General features: G+C 45.6%; 1 protein-coding gene across 1 annotated transcript in view; it reads left to right on the top strand.

The window, feature by feature from the left end:
• Positions 1-17,119, top strand: part of LOC119450756 (Down syndrome cell adhesion molecule) — a 183,688-nt gene that overhangs the window by 109,131 nt on the left and 57,438 nt on the right. The window contains exon 10 of the mRNA XM_037714263.2: positions 13,958-14,119. Within this exon, the coding sequence (XP_037570191.1) occupies positions 13,958-14,119 (162 nt within the window). The remainder of the gene's footprint in view (positions 1-13,957; positions 14,120-17,119) is intronic.

The raw sequence follows: 17,119 nt of genomic DNA, 5'->3' as shown, positions 1-17,119 counted from the left end.
GCTTAAATCTGGCAAGTTACCTTCGTTCGAAGGGATCTTCTGTACTTCTGTGAAGAGGTAATACTGTGGCATTTCACTTCTCGTGCTAATATTATTATTATCAGTAGGACGAGAAGTGAAATATGCGTAGATTCCATATCAACATGACTTTACCGTAGCCGAGAAAGCCTCGTAAATAATAACCCAGTGTATTGAAAACTATCTTTTTAAAGTGAAACTCATCAAACGGCCTCTATCCGGTGTTGTATTTGTACATAAATTGTTTTCTGAAATAGTTCCCATTAACTCCGAATTTAGGCACAAATAGGACAATTTAGAAATGCAACACCTGTAAAGCAAGCTGTGAAAGACTGCGATAGCATTTATAGATCATCGCTGAACTATGCAACTAGAGTGAACTGAATTAGAAGCTGGGTCACGTATGCACCGTAAATTCGAATGAGAAAAACGTCACTGCTATATGAGCAATTTTTATCTGTAAAATGTAAAAAAAGCACCAGAAGTGTGCGGTTATCATAATGTGAGGATCAGCGCTGCGATTCGCGCACTCACGCGCGAAGTGTCTGAAGCTTTAAAGAGCCTTAAATAAATAAATAATATAATATATATATATATATATATATATATATATATCTCGCTTTGAAACCAGTCTAAATGCAGCAAAGCGATGTCAACGTCCTGGGAACATTGCATTCATAAAAGTGGCTGTCGTCTTTTCCGCTGCCACTTCTAGAATGGTCGTGGAGCTTTGACTAAGGCACGCTTCGGCCGCGTTTGGCGAGACGCTTGACTATGCCTCAGAATTTGGCCGTCTATTTTCACTTAGCGCATTCATTTCCGTGTTAGTCCTAGCATGTCTCAAATGGACAACCGAACTACAAAGTAGCGGTGTTTTATCAAACATTCTTTGTCTTTTACATGAGATGAGACAAATCGGATCACCTAAATGACCGCTCGTTGTTTACGAACTTTACGAGTTACCAGGAATCGAGTCGAAGTAGGCTTAAGGCGGGAGCTGTCGCTTCGATGACTGCCGCCATGTTTATTGACGCACAGCCTTGGGGGCAAGTTGGGGCGGCGCGTTATAACTGAGAAATCGAGTGTCCGATTCAAACCCCAAACGCCTGTCATGCAAGACGCATGCGCAATGGCTATGACGCTATTTCTTTGAAAGCGTATGGGGCCCCTATTGCAAAACTCTGTATTGCTGCTTGCCGGTTGTATGTGGTACAGGATGCTGTAACAAAACGGAGTACAACAGAGTATACTCTGAAAAATTCGCATGCATCAAAACATTACACAAATGCTGCTCGTCTAAGCCACCCTCGCAGATCACTGTAATGCGGCTGAAGAGCACCAGCCAACACCAATTACACTGAACCATTTCAAGTTCTTGAGAAAAACACCTGCGTAATCAATTATTAAAGAAACTGTACAGCGCACAAACACTAAGCGACAGGAGAACATTTCCTAAGATTTCTCAATGAGACTCCTTGCCTGGCACAAGTCGATTTTCTAACTTGCTTCACGCTCAGAGCTCGCAGAAGTAGACAACAGCCATATATAGTTACCAAATAGGCTGAAAACTAGTAAAAACAATGACTCGCCAGCCCGACCCTGCGAAAGCGAATGTCCAGCGAAGCTGTTGAAAATCACTACTACAACTGCTGAGGAGGGTGTGCAATGCTTGCACTCGTCTTTTCTGGTTCGGACACCCTCATCCTGCCGGGCTTGTCGCTTGCACTGAGCCTCTTGGTAACGAAGTTCATCAATGTCGGCAGCATGCCGCCGCTGGTGGTATTGTCGTTTCATTTCCCTTTGCAGCTCCTCGTATTCATGCTGCTCCTCGGTAGTCCTAAATATGCGTTGCGGAGCCATAGCGGTGCTACAACAAGGAAATCAGTTGCGCTGGTTTTTCATGTATGAAAGGCTAGTGACATCACTCCCCACGTCGCCGCGGCAGCTTGAGCAACAGTAATCTTTACCGGGAAACGCATGCGGGAATCGCTACGTCCTTCCCATTGGAAACGGGAGCGGCTTATCGTCAATTATGTGGTTTGCATGCTTGTTTTGTGCTTGTTCTTTATTGACACGAATGCTGTGCTGTATGTTGTATTCGTGATACCAAAGAATGTATGCACTTTCCGCTTCAATCGCTGAAAGTCTTTTTTTTTTGTAATCGTTTCTTTTTTTCCGTGAGGACGACGCCAGCGAAAACTCCCGATCAACTAGAGGCTCGCTGCAGGAAATCATATTATAGAGTTCAGCTTCTAAGCTTCTAACAAGAAATTATTAAATCAAAGGGCAAAAATAGGTTTGTTTAATGCCTTTCAATTATTACAGAAAGTTCGGAATGTTGAAAGGTTTCATCATTAAGAAATTTCCTGTGCTGGGTGGAAAAGAAAAAAACAGACAAAAATAAAGAAACTAAAAAGAAAAAAAAGAACGCTGCTCGGCGTTCCTTCTGTTTTGGCTTAGTTCTATTCTCTTCGCTGTCTTTCTCTTTTCCACTAAGTCCTGTAAATTTCTTATTAATATCGTAAACTTAATTCTTTCTGCTTTCACCCAGGTTCTTTCGTGTGTGGTCGCACAAGGAAACGCACTTAAACTGAGCAGCGACATCAGACGCCCTTTTGTCTTCATTTCACGTCCCAGGGAAAAGCACAGCGTTAAGCTTGTAACATCTATAAATAAAGGTTACCCGTTTCAAAGCAAGAAACGTTGACTAAAGCAAACAGGGTGCCGAATTTATTTAGAGGTTGTATGGCTTTCTGCTGCAGTTATTTAACGAAAAAAGGGAAGTAGCTCTTTTTAACAGCGAAGCTGTTCTAGCTAACCATAAAAAGTGGCGCCTGCTGTCGCAAAACCTCGCCGAGCTATGACATTACTGCGTTGCCTAGCAACCACCTCGCGGAGTAGCGTATGCCTCGCCTCCTCTCCGTGCGTTCACATGTTGCCTTGACATAGGGAAGGAGAGCATGCGCGCGGCTCGCACAATGCTCGGGTAAGGGAAAGAGAAATTGAGAGCGAGATAGACAAATAAATTGTAGCAGCACCAACGAGGCAACACGCAGAGCTGCTGCCGACACCGCCAGCGTTGCCTAGCCGTGCATGCGCCGAAGCAGTAGCGATGACGTCACCTCGCGTTGCCAAGTAACCGCCGACGCAGGTGCGCGCTAGCTTCGCCCGACACAGACACGACTCCTACCTGCCTGCTTCCGTTTGTGTCATGCCAGGAACGCTGTCGCTCGTAGGCGCCTACGCGTCCAGCGCTAGGCACGCGAAATGTCGCGAAAGAGAAGGTACTTCCGAAAATGATCGCTCGAGAATACATTCCCTACATGCGTAGTTAAATTAAACCAAGTTAAGAACTAGCACCAACCAAGCTAATACCTAGCAGTAGCAGCCAGTAAGACTTGAGGATTGACACTTTCGCTGTGCCTAAGCTTTGAACTACCGAGTGCAAACTTGCCCGCTTTTTGAGACAGCGTTTGTGTTTGCCACCCTTTCACAACAGCAGCCGCGGGCCAGTACCCCGGTTACCAGAACGACTGCTTCCCTGCGTGCATTCGTCGTAATATGACAGCTCAGATTACCGAAGGATAAGGGGAGAATACTTCCACATCAACCATTTTGGGATTGAGCGATGAGAAGAAGTGCAAGACAGCGCAAATACAGATCGTCTTTAATGAAGGCTCTTGGCACTGCAATCAGTTGAGTCCATAAATGGCCACTCGGTGCCAGTTACTGTCCTCAATCTTCATTGTCTATTATTCAAGCTTCGTTGTCTATTAGCTTCCTACGGTGCTCTCTATACAAATCAGCTGTTCGAAATATATCAGGCTTTTGGCGGCCTAGAATTATGCCCATAAAAAGAGCCGCAGATTCGCCCGAAAGGCGAAGCATTGATTGTGATAGGAAAGTGGTAGACAGCCACTATTTGTCAAATAAAGTTGTACCTACCTACCTATACGACGTAAGGAAATTAGTTTTATCGGCTTTTGACTTATCGTCCTTCGACTTATTATCGCCCTTAAACTTTATACGGCACATCACAGCGAAATTAGAAAGAAGAAAAAAGTGAGAAGCATGAGGTCATGAGAGCGGCTCGAATCTTTTGTCAACCATATCACAACAACAGACAATGAACATATAGGCAACGCATAGAGGACATTAACAGTGGTATTTACCTGAATTGTTGGGAAAAAAAACGAATTGACACAAAGGGGAAAAAGATACAATCTGCCTCCGGAAAACACAAAAAATTCGCCGCCAACCCGCCCTGCGAACGTGAATCTCCAGCGAAGCTGTGTCAAACGCCACACACGGTGGAGCATTGTATGCATGTGGTTCTTCTGGTGTGTTTAATTTCCGTGGTCATGGCAGTCTTAGAATGAACTGAAGCAGTTGCTAGACGGGCCTGCCTTTTATATATATGAATGCGTGGTGACGTCATTTATATCTATATATATATATAGGTTGTGCTTCTCATGTTTCTAAAAACGTTTGGCCCATTGCAACATCCAGCTACTGCTACAGATATATATATATATATATATATATATATATATTTATATATATGCTGTATGCCTGCTGGGAAGCAAAGATCTGCCGTTTGCCTTGAAATGTTAACCTGACGTTTTGTGTTTACGCCACGAAATTTTCCGCCCAACGAGAGCTATACAGCTTCACTGTAATAATACAATGAAATCTTCTAGTTCCGCTTCGATTCCACGACTGAGATTGACTAGAGGTTCACATTTTGCTATTTGTCATGTCACTTTCCTTCATCGTCTTGTAAGTTGTTTTAGTTTGGTCGAGTGATTAGCCTTATGTTTCAGAGTTCCTCTGTCTACCATATATCGTCAATAAGTCTGTTTCAGTTCAGATAGATAAACAGATGTGTACATAGATTGTGCAGCCAGCTTAAGCTAATCGGAAATGGCCTGTTCTTCTCGAATAGGTATGTTGCAGCAAATTAGCATGAGTGCGGTATTTGCGACAAATTTTTGAATAAGAGTACATAAAATTTTACGAAAAGGCAACTCTTACACTAGTCGGATACGAGCGCAGAACTTCGTTAGAAGCATATGCGGTGATTGAACGAGTGAGCTATGCGGCGACGGTTATCTGCCACCAAAGAAATAATTACACTGCAGCGATAATACTGTACATGATTTAAAAGCAGGAGAAGGCGAATGAACTCTGGCATGCAATACTCAGGAAATGCATCATGAGACAGTCAGGTCTTTCTGTTGAATTTGGCAAGAATATATAAACCGAGGCAATTTTTTTAGTGGTGTCAACTTAGCGAGAAAGTCGCTAAATTTAGCGTCTTTTTAGTCGTCCTAGTGACAATTCTATCTCTTTGGAGTCCTAGCAACTTTTGGGGGCAATTTAAAGCGTTGAAGTATGCGAAATCGCAGGTTCTAGCTTTATTATGGCTCCCAAGCATGATCAGCATTAAATAAAATGTTAGGAATCTCTACCGGAGTTAAAAGGCTAGTTACGTCCTGTGGAAAACGAAAAAACAAGAGCAACCTGTGGCTACTGTAGGAGTGAATTTTATGCGAAGCTTGCCGATTAAAGAAGCATGCCACCACCACCAAGCACAAGAAGTCACCCAAACCATACTACAGTTCTCAACAGAACAAACTCCAGTTTTAAGCCGCAACCAAGTCTTCCTGCGGCAAAAGTGAAGCCGGTCTCTGCTTGTTCATATGTGCGCACACAGCGTTCGTCACCGCTGACCACCTGACATAACTTTGCAAAAAGCAGTTCATGGACAGCAAAAGCGCAGCAGACATGTGCATGCACCGGCGAAAGTGCACAAGATCATAGTCAATCTGTTATCTCCGCACTTCGTAGAGGTCTTGGCGGCTCACATCGGATACTCGAAATTCAGGCTAATAATCGACGAGGCCACAGATTTTTCGACTACCAAGCTGCTGGGTGTAGTGCTGCGATACTTCAGTGCTCCTCAGAAGAGCATTGTGACAACGTTTCTTGCGTTCATCGAATTGGACGATGGCATCGCTGTGGCAATCTTCAAGGCGTTGAAAAAAAGCCGGTAGATCCAACGCCCTGTGGGAATCGATGTTATGCGAAGCTGTGTGCGGGGAGCCTACCACGTTGATGAAACAACCATAAGAGCACCAAGCATCGCGCCTCTTTCATGACCTATATGACACGCATGACATGACGTTCATGACATGAGTCCTCAGGAATCCCTTTAGCTACACCTAAGAGACCTTAAGGTGAAAGTCTTAGTCATGCTCATGACTATGACTTCTACCACCATCCTTTAGTGTTTCCTTCACTTAGTACCCACGTCCGAACCCATTTCAGTGTTTTTTTAAATTTAAGTTAACGTTTTTTCGCCGAGTCATTAACGTTATTTCTGAGTCGTGCTGATGACTATGACTTCTACCACCATCCTTTAGTGTTTCCTTCAACTAGTACCGATGTCCGAACCCGTTTCTGTGGTTTTTGAGTGTTAATCGTTTGTCGCTGAGTCATTGTCAGTTTTGCTCAGTCATGGTCATGACTATAACTTCGACCAACAACCTTAGCCTTTTCCTTCACCTAGTACCCCATCCTAACCCATTCCGTTAGTTTTTGAGTGTTAATCTTTTTTCGCTCAGTCATTGTCATTTTTGCTCAGTCATGGTCGTGACTATGACTTCTGCCAGCATCATTGAGTGTTTACTTCACTTAGTACCCACGTGCGAGTTCATTTCAGTGGTTTTTGAGTGTTAATCTTTTTCGCTGGGTCATTGTCATAACCTACATGACACGCACGTCATGACATTTATGTGATGACCTATAACTTATGTTCATCATATGCTCCTGTCATACTGTGCCAATTTTGGTACCTATCAAGTGTTAACAAAACGACCATGAAGCACAAAGTCGTAGGCGGCTAGATAGATAGATAGATAGATAGATAGATAGATAGATAATAGATAGATAGATAGATAGATGCTGTAAAAGTAGCAAATGTTCGTCAAGAAATACTTCGCATTTCAAACCTCCTCACGCGCATGGGACTTGACTCAAAGCGTCGCCTCGGCATTGGAGTTGGCAACGCCTCGGTGAATACAGGCGTCAATAACGGTGTTTTCGAGACAATGAAGCGTGAGTGGAAACTCCAGAACTTGATAATGATAAGATGTATTTGTCATTCGTTGCGACTGACACTTTCCCACGCTGTTCAGGGAACCCTTCCCAGGAACCTGGACTTCTTGGTGCGCGAAACGCACATGTGGTCTTGTCATTCATCTAAGTGCAAGGCCGCCTATAGACAGGTCTATAAGAACCTCTGCGATGGGGAAGAACTACTAGCGATTCCAAGTGTGTGCGATACCAGGTGGATATCTTTGGAGCCGGCGGTCGTCAGTGACCTGGATCAATGGGATTTGTTGCTCAAACATTTTCAACAGGCCAGATCCATGCAAGGATGTTATACCGCAGAACTCCTGTATCAGATGTACTCTGATTCGCTGAATAAGCTTTTCCTCCTCTACCTTCGGCCAATTCTAAGAGAAGTTCAGCGTACCAACAAGGCCTACGAGAGGAACGACGTATATCCAGCGAAGCATCTTGACGATCTCACGCTCCTGATAAAGACGGTTTGTAGCAAAGTGCTCATTCCAACGGCGAAGATCGATCGGCTGTGCCAGCCCATCGCTGGACATCTGGACGACAAGCCATACTTGGGATACGAGTTCGAGTAACTCGCGAACACGCTGCCAGCTCGTCCTGGAGTAGACTTGGTGCGCCACTGCTGCATTGCGTTCACAGTTAAGCTATCAAGTGAGCTCCGGCAACGCCTGTCATCGAACTTCAACACATTGCAGGCCATGGCACGGCTGTCTGTGGGAGCGTGCCTGCGAGTGCTCAAGGAACCAATCACGGTGTTGGCGGAACTTATTGGTGTACAACCAAACAAGATAGGTCTCGTGGACACCCAGTGGAATAATCTAACCCTTGTGAGCGGGGCCAGCACCACCGACACCATTGTGTTTTGGTCTGAGGTTCTTGCGTACCGTGATGCAGCTTGTTCGAACCCGTTTGCGTATATTGAAAATCTAGAAGGCACAACGCCTTAGCAACCACGGCTGAACGCGATTGGATGAAATGCCGCTGGTGACGCTTTGATGTCACGCCGTGAGGATTATTGCCTTCGCGTGTTGCCAATGATAGGTTAGGGTTAGGTTAGGTTAGGTTAGTGCACAAGGCCTTAGGTGCGCGGCGTGCCTTTGGGCGTCGAGCGTCGCCGGCGGCGTTCGTTCGTTCCAAACTCGTTCAACCCCGTGGTTGCTAAGGCGCTGTGCCTTTTAGATTTTCAATATATGCAGCACGTTTCACGAGCTCGCGCAGCTCGCAACTGATGGGCTCTCCTTACCACACTCAAACGCAGAGGTGGAAAGAGTTTTTAATCAACTAAGCGTGGTTAAAACAAAGCACAGGAATTCTCTCAGCACTGCCAGTACAAACGCGGTCTTAAGCGTTCGTACCGGACTTCGCCGCCTTGGAAAGTGCTGCTACTCTTATGACCTGCCTTGACACAGTGACAAGAAAAGTTATAACCTTGCAAGCGTACCCCTCAGCGTTCATTCCTGGAAGCGGTGCATATGTGAAAAGCAATGGGGAGTCTGCAGACGAGGAAGCGTGGTGAGGTAGAACTGTTGCGCTATTTGTCGTGTACGATACTTCAGCGGCTGGCGTGAAATGTGTCCAATAAAAAGATTTTAGGTTTTATTGTTCCCTAACACTGTTTTAATATATTACATCAGACGTTAGATAGCACCTGTGTATACGGTAGGTTATTGCTGAAAGCAAATTAACCAAGGACCCCTTGGTGAATTTAGGGTTCCTTCATAAAGCGGACAAAGCGTGGCGTGCGGAAAATTTACGCACACTACGCGTTCCTCTGCTTCGCGAACACTAGAAATTATTTTCGTATTCCGACTATTCAGTTCACTCGCCACCGCAGAAAGGGATTTAAAATATTGTTAAAAAATACCTTTTTCACGTGCTTTACCCAGTCGAACAATAAATAAATCCTGCAAAAATTGTCATCATCATCACTTAGGGACTTTTCGCTAAAGCTGGCGATTGTCTAGGACACGTGCTGGCGACTTCGCCAAAAAAATTAACATCAGTGATCTTCTTTACTGATGCGAAGGAGTGGAGTGTATGCAGCAGGTGAACTGTTTTAAATGAAATGGGCACACGCACACTATATATATATATATATATATATATATATATAACATGGGCAGCGACCCTGTGGTCATCGCTTGGACGGTGACGACGAGGACGGTGTGGCTATCTGGTATACGCGTACACGCGCTAGCCCCACCATTTCTGCAACGTTGTTCGCCTTGCCTTGTAAATATCTCCCCTGTATATATTTTCTCCCCGAAACCGCTTTATGGGCAGTGCGGCGTCAACTCGCTAGAACACCGGGAGCTGGATCTTCGCAGCGGTGGGAATGTTGCTACTAGTACGATGACCGACCAAGCGTCCTAGTGCGAACAAGATCGTCACGAATCATTCTTTTTTCACCTTCATGATACCGGTACATTAAACGGCACACGCGAGGTGGACGTCGCTGGCTGGCTGGCTATGTATGAGCGAGTCAGCAACGATAACAAGTGGGACCCGCAGATAATGCTTGAGAATGCCACCTTCTATTTGGGGCACACTGCGCGACTCCGGTTCTCGATGCATGAGGGAGGTTAAACAAGTCCGAGTAGCCCACGGAAGTACACTTGCCGTGTTTGGAATGTGCACTGCACGCATCACCATTTCTGGTTACCACACATGTGTCCTTTTTGCTGTCCTGGAACAGTGCTCCCATGACCTCATTCTTGCTACTGAATTTCTGCCCAAACACACGGCCCTTACTACTACTCCGTGGGACTCCTCCGGCCAGAATCCCCTTCGTGCTCCGACAATATCGCTGCCGTTCCAGACCGGCCACGCTCTGTCGAGTTTATTCCACTCCCTCCGCAAGCCGCAATATTCGTCCATTTCTCATCCTTCTCACTTCTTCCTGTGAGCGACTATGTTGCCTTCCCTATTCATGAGATCACCATGACACGCAACGTCGCGCTCCCCAAAACGGTGATGGCAGTTACAGATAGCCGAATTTTTGTTCTCATCGTCAGTTTTCTCTTCTTGATGCAAGTTTTACCACACGGTATAACACTCGCGCGGAAATTTGCAGGCGCAAGTTGGAATACGCTAGCGCAAGACAGGGGTAATTGGAGATCGCAGGGAGAGGCCTTCATCCTGCAGTGGACATAAAATATAGGCTGATGATGATGATGATGATGATGATGATGATAACACTCGCGCACCTTAGCCTGTTGGCCGGCCAAACGGTTCCAGCACTTGATCCCAAAATCCTCCACTGGATTTTCCACCGGCGTTATCGCCGTCATGTTTGTCCAGCCACCACTTTACGCGCATAATATTCAGTAAACTCGCTCCGGCACAGGCCACTGCCCTTCGCCGCATCCTCATTTCCTACCAGGATATCTTTGAATTTGACGACCGTCCTCTGGGCCAGACTTCCGTCATTACCTAGCTATCGCATTCATACCGGCGATGAGTGTCCCATTTACCGATGTCCTTACCGTGCGTCAGCTCAAGAGCGTGTTGTTTCATACAACAGGAAGTGGATAAAATGCTTGGTAAAGCTATAATAGAGTGCTCGTGCAGTCCTTTGTCCTCGCCCGCCGTTCTTGGTAAAGATAAGTAATGTGACTGGATATTCTGTGTAGACTACCGCCATCTCAACCAGACTACCAAGCAGGTTGTGTATTCCACTTGGTAATTTGGAGCCGACTGCTGGCACGGTGCCAACGATTTCTCTTTAATTGAAGTTCGTTCAGGATACTGGCAAATCGCTGTGGACTTCCAGGAACGAGAGAAGAACGCCTTCGGAACTGCAGATGGCCTCTATCAGTTTAAAGTGGTGCCGTTTGGCCTATGTAGCACTCATACTACTTTTGAACGCATGATGGACTCTCTCCTTCGAGGCTTCCATTGGTACAAATGTTATTTTTACCTGGACGATGTTATTGTTTTTTGAACAACTTTCGAAAACCATCTCACTAACCTGTCCACCGGGCTTGACGAGTTTCGCCGTGCTCGCATTCAGCTTAACTAGTCAAAATGCCGCTTTGGCCAACGTCAAATCGCTGTACTCGACCACCTTGTTGATGCTGCAGGCGTGCAGCCAGACCCTGATCAAGTCCGCGTGGTTAGTCAGTTTCCTACTCCGCGGTTGGCCCATGACGTCCGCAGTTTTCTTGGCCTATCCTTGTACTTCCGCCGTATTGTCGAGAACTTCGTGGAAGTACTGCACGTTGTGGCTTGTGACCTCTATCAGAGACGCAAGACAGCTATACCACTGCCTTCTGGCAGCCTTCAGCCACTTAAGATCCCTGATGAGCAATTTTGCAGGTGGGACTCGATCTCCTCAGGCCTTTTCCTGTTTCAAACACTGGCAATAGATGGATTGTAGTGGCTGGTTCCTGTCTAAAGCAGACTAAAACACTGTTCGTTCCTGCTCGACCATTCACAAGTTAGCCACAGCTTACCGTTCATGAACAAACTGCTTGACTGAACTGCTCAATCGTACTCTGACAGATATGCTTGATATATGCACGTGTCGGAGGACCACCGGGACTGGGACATCAACCTTCCCATGTGACCTTCGTCTAAAAATCTTCCCGTCACGACAATGTTGGCTACTCACCTTTTTATCAATTGTTTGGCTACGACGTACCATTGCTCATGGACACCGTATCCCATCCTCACGCATACTGATCCACTCCATATACTCTTGATGCTCTTACTCGGGCTGACATGGATCGCTTATCGGCTTCACAGGTTGATCAAAATTGTCCTTATGATCACTGACACCGGGGTGTTTACTTTCCTACTGGCTCGCTCGTCTTGCTGTGGTTACCATTACGTCGCGTTGAACTATGCGAAAAACTTCTCTCGTGTTATGTTGGCACCTACTACTTCATAAGTAAAGTCATTGACGTGCCATACAAGATCGCTCCACTAAATCGTAAGTCACCGTCTCCCACAATTACGAGTGACACAGTCCAAGTAACCCGCCTTAATTCGTACCACTTTCGACCCGAGCTCTAAAGCCACTGGGACTGCTTCTGCTGCCGGCAGGTAATGTCATGGATGACGACCCAGTGGTCAGTACTTGGAAAATGACGACACCGTGGTCTGGCTATGTGGTCTATGGCAAAGTGTTCAGCATGCGCTAGCTCTACTATTGCTGCAGTGTTGTGCGCCTTGCCTTGTAAATGTATCCTCTGCATAAAGCTTCTACCCGTAACTGTATGTTAATGCGATAGTGGTAGCGCCTGTGTGGGCGCCGTCTTCGGCAGCGTTGTCCGTCTAAAAAATAATTCCGAACCACAACCACGCAGGCCCTCTGCGTGGCGCACAAGCTTTACTGAACTACTCGAATTTCTCAAAGTGAAATGCGTCTGAAAATTCCTGACGTAGAACTTACACACAACCTAGAGACATGATATCGTCGGATTGTCATTAGAATATACTATAAAACGTAATTCTTTTACGCGCAAACTCACACACAAACCCCATTTTGCTTGTGATGAGTCACGGATTCTAGCCTCGGCCGTGCACTACAGCCGCCATCGGCCCTTCATTGTTTTCTATTGACGTTACGCCTCGAAGAAATGCCGGGATCCTAGCTATAGAGAGCTGCGCTGTAAAAATAAATTCAGCTACGCAGGCCATATAATGCGTAGGTCAGATAACCGGTGGACTATTACAGTTGCAGAATGGATGACAACAAAATGGAAGCACAATCGAGGGTGGCAGAAAGTTAGGTGGGGTGATGCCATGAAGTAATTTGCAGGCTCAAGTTGGGATCATCTCTAGCAAGACTATCGCGTTCAACACTTAAAACCGAAGCTTAAGTTTCCTCCAAGTTGTTTTCAGCGCATACATTTACGCGTGCGTGTTACTCTCAGCAACGCAGCCTGTTTCGGCATATATGTACGTACAGAGAGATTACCTCCGAGTATAGGGAGGATCGGCGCACCTTCCCCGAGCCGCACCGCACCCTGAGCAGGGAACAACAAACAATCATCAGGCGCATTCAGGCAGGTTGACTTACCCACCCTGCACTGATGAATACATTATACCCAGAAACCGAAGAGGACATTTGTCCATTTTGCAAAAACAACACAGGCACCCTCGCACACATCCTGATGGAATGCACGTCACTCAAATCCCCTATACCCCCCATCCCCCCCCCCCCGTCCCCCACTGCCCCACCCCATGAGCGATGGGAGACCTTACGGTCCAGCCCCACCCTGTCGATCCAGCTCGCGCTGGCAGGTAGGGGCCAGGAGCGGCTGGCCGTATATGGGTCCCGAAACCAGGGAACCACCCTGTCCATCGTCTGAGAAGACGCCGTCATTTGAGCTCAATAAATGTTTTTCTCTCTCTCTCTCTTTCGGCACTATGTTTCGGCAAGAAACTGTTCCGGCACATCTCAACATACTGAACTAATACGAATAAACTGCTCTTGGGTTCGTTTGCTGCAGCAGTTTTACGTAATCACTTATGTATGCTCTAAATGTACGTAATCAGCTATGTATGCTTGGCTTTCATTGTTATTTATGTAATAAATTGCCACTACATAATACCAGTATTCTCTTCTTTTGCCTTTTTTTTTCAATAGTACATTGACATTTCCTGTGTATCCCCTTCTTACGAATGCCTCTACGGATGGGAGAGGTAATCTTAAATAAAAAATACAAGTAAAAGTCGAAATTAGCATGGCTAAACCATGTGCGTAAATTCGTGATTATGGAAAAGTATACTTTATCACCTTCAGCCCTCAATTTCTTCTTTGCATTCTTTTCTGCCTTGTTTTCAGCGGGCATGGTGCTTCCTGTGAACTATCGCCAGTCCGTGGACAATAGAGGGCGCCTTCTGGTTCAACAGGCGCAGAAGTTTGGCGATGAAGGCGAATACACGTGTGCCATCACGGGACAATCACAGCTCGTCGCCAGCGGCTCGACCTACGTTTCCGTAGTCGGTGAGTGCTGGCACCTAATAACCCGGTTTCTATTAGAGCGAATCAAACACCATCGGAGCAATTCTAACCAAAGTAGAAATACTAGAGACTACTTGCGCCAGTGGAGGCGTGGAGCAGAGGTAGAACACCTGACCTCAAATCTGAAGGTCGTGAGTTCGAATCCTGCTCCAGTCCACCACATTTTCAGGCATGGAGTGGTTCCTGACACCGGGCAAAAAACAATATTGCCGAGAGCTAGTGGGGTTATACTAGTTCAGGTGCAACCAAACTAGGCAGGCCCACTAAGCTTTATCAAAGTCACTCCCTCACCAGAACAGGAATTCGCCTCCCTGGTGCAGTATTCGGTCACTACCTCCCTCATGACTCCGACAATTAACCCATGGCCCTCAGTGCCCAGTGGCTGCGGAGCACTTGAACAAGGCGGCAGCCAGACCTGCGACGTGACAGAGGGTGCTAAGAATCTCTGGGTCCGGACAGGCTACCAATGGAAACTGAGCCTGGCAACGTTCAACACGTGCACCCTCTCGAGCGAGGCTAGCTTAGCAGGACTATTTGAGGAATAATCAAGCATTGCCTGGAATATTATTGGCATTAGTGAGGTTAGAAGGACTGGTGAGGCTTACACAGTGCTGACTAACGGCCACGTCCTCTGCTATAGAGGTCTTCCAGATAAGAGAGAATCCGGGGTAGGATTTCTAGTTCATAACAACATAGCGGGTAACATTGATGAATTCTACAACATTAGTGAGAGAGTAGCAGTTGCCGTAATAAAGCTCAATAGAAGGTACAGAATGAAAATAGTACAAGCCTACGCCCCAACCTCTAGTCACGATGATGAAGAAATAGAACAGTTTTATGAAGATGTTGAATTAGCAATGAGAAAGGTGCAAACTCGGTATACTGTAGTCATGGGCGACTTCAATGCTAAAGTGGGGAAAAAGCAGGTTGGTGAGCAAGCAATTAGAAACTACGGCATCGATTCTACGAATGTAAGAGGAGAGATGTTAGTAGAATTCGCGGAAAGGAATAGGCTCCGCATAATGAATACATCCTTCATGAAGCGCAGCAACAGGAAGTGGACCTGGAAAAGCCCTAATGGAGAAACAAGGAATGAGGTAGATTTCATACTCTCTGCCGATCCCAGCATTGTGCAGAATGTAGAAGTGTTAGGTAAGGTTAAGTGCAGTGACCATAGGTTAGTGAGGTCTAGGATTTCTCTCTATTTGAAAAGAGAAAGAGTGAAATTAGTCAAGAGGAAACAGGCCAACCTAGACGCAGTAAGGGTAAAAGCATACAAAATTCAGGCTGGTGCTCGCAAACAAATATGCAGCTTTAGAACAGGAAGATGAAGATAACATAGAGGTATAATGAATGAAACCCTAACTGGGCTGATCTCAGAAGCAGCAATTGAAGTGGGAGGTAAGGCACCAAGGCAACCAGTAGGGAAGCTCTCCCAAGAAACAAACGATCTAATAAAGAAACGTCAAGACATGAAAATGTCCAACTCAAGAGATCAGATAGGATTCGCTGAACTGTCGAAACTGATCAACAAGAGGAAAGTAAGGGATATTCGAAATTATAACATGGGAAAGATTGAGGAAGCCGTAAAATATGGACGCAGCATGAAATCAGTAAGAAGAAAGCTTGGCATAGGACAAGGCAAGGTGTATGCACTGAAAGATACGCATGGTAATATCATCAGCAATTTAGATGGCATAGTAAAAGCGGCGGAAGAATTCTATACTGACCGGTACAGTTCCCAAAACTGCCAAGCTACTAACATTCGAAATAGTGATTAACCGGATACAGAAGCTCCTTCTATAACTAGCGATGAAGTTAGAAGGGCCTTGAAAGACATGATCAGGAGAAAAGCGTCTGGAGAAGATAGAATAACAGTAAATTTAATCAAAGATGGAGGAAATATGCTTGAAAAGCTTGCGGCCCTTTATACACAATGCCTCACAACTTCAAGTGTACCAGAGAGCTGTAAGAACGCCAACATTTTACTTATCCATAAGAAGGGAGATGTTAAAGAATTCAAGCATTACAGACCCATTAGCTTGCTTTCAGTATTATATAAAATATTCACCAAGATAATTTCCAATAGAATCAGGGCAACACTTGACTTCAGCCAACCAACAGGCTGGCTTCAGGAAGGGATATCTTACGATGGATCATATCCATGTCATCAATCAGGTAATTGAGAAATCTGTGGAGTACAATCAACCTCTGTATATGGTTTTCATAGATTATGAAAAAGTATTTGATTCAGTAGAGATACCAGCAGTCATAGAGGCATTGCGTAATCAAGGAGTACAGGAGGCACACGTGAATATCTTAGCAAACATCTACAAGGATTCCACAGCTACCTTAGTTCTCCACAAGAAAAGTAGAAAATTACCTATCAAGAAAGGGGTCAGGCAAGGAGACACAATCTCTCCAATGCTATTCACTGCATGCTTAGAAGTATTCAAGCTCTTAGACTGGGAAGGCTTAGGAGTGAGGATCGACGGCGAACATCTCGGCAACCGGCGGTTTGCAGATTACATTGTCCTATTCAGCAACAATGCAGACGAATTGCAACAAATGATTGAGGACCTTAATCGAGAATGTAAGAATTGGGTTGAAGACGAATGTGCAGAAGACAAAGATAACGTTTAATAGCCTGGCAAGGGAACAAGAATTCACGATCGCCAGTCAGCCTCTAGAGTTTGTAAAGGAGTACGTTTATCTAGGTCAGTTACTCACAGGGGACCCTGATCATGAGAAAGAAATTTACAGAAGAATAAAAGTGGGTTGGAGTGCATACGGCAGGCATTGCCAAATCCTGACTGGGAGCTTACCACTGTCGTTGAAAAGAAAAGTGTACAATCATTGCATTGTACCGGTGTTAACATATGGGGCAGAAACTTAGAGGTTAACAAAGAGGCTCGAGAACTAGTTAAGGACCGCACAAAGAGCGATGGAACGAAAAATCGTTAAGAGACAGGAAGAGAGCGG

This window comes from Dermacentor silvarum, chromosome 4 (assembly GCF_013339745.2).
Source record: "Dermacentor silvarum isolate Dsil-2018 chromosome 4, BIME_Dsil_1.4, whole genome shotgun sequence".
In the NCBI taxonomy this organism is placed as follows: domain Eukaryota; kingdom Metazoa; phylum Arthropoda; class Arachnida; order Ixodida; family Ixodidae; genus Dermacentor; species Dermacentor silvarum.
The sequence above is the reverse complement of the archived record's forward strand: the minus strand, read 5'-3'. Positions and strand labels throughout refer to the sequence as shown.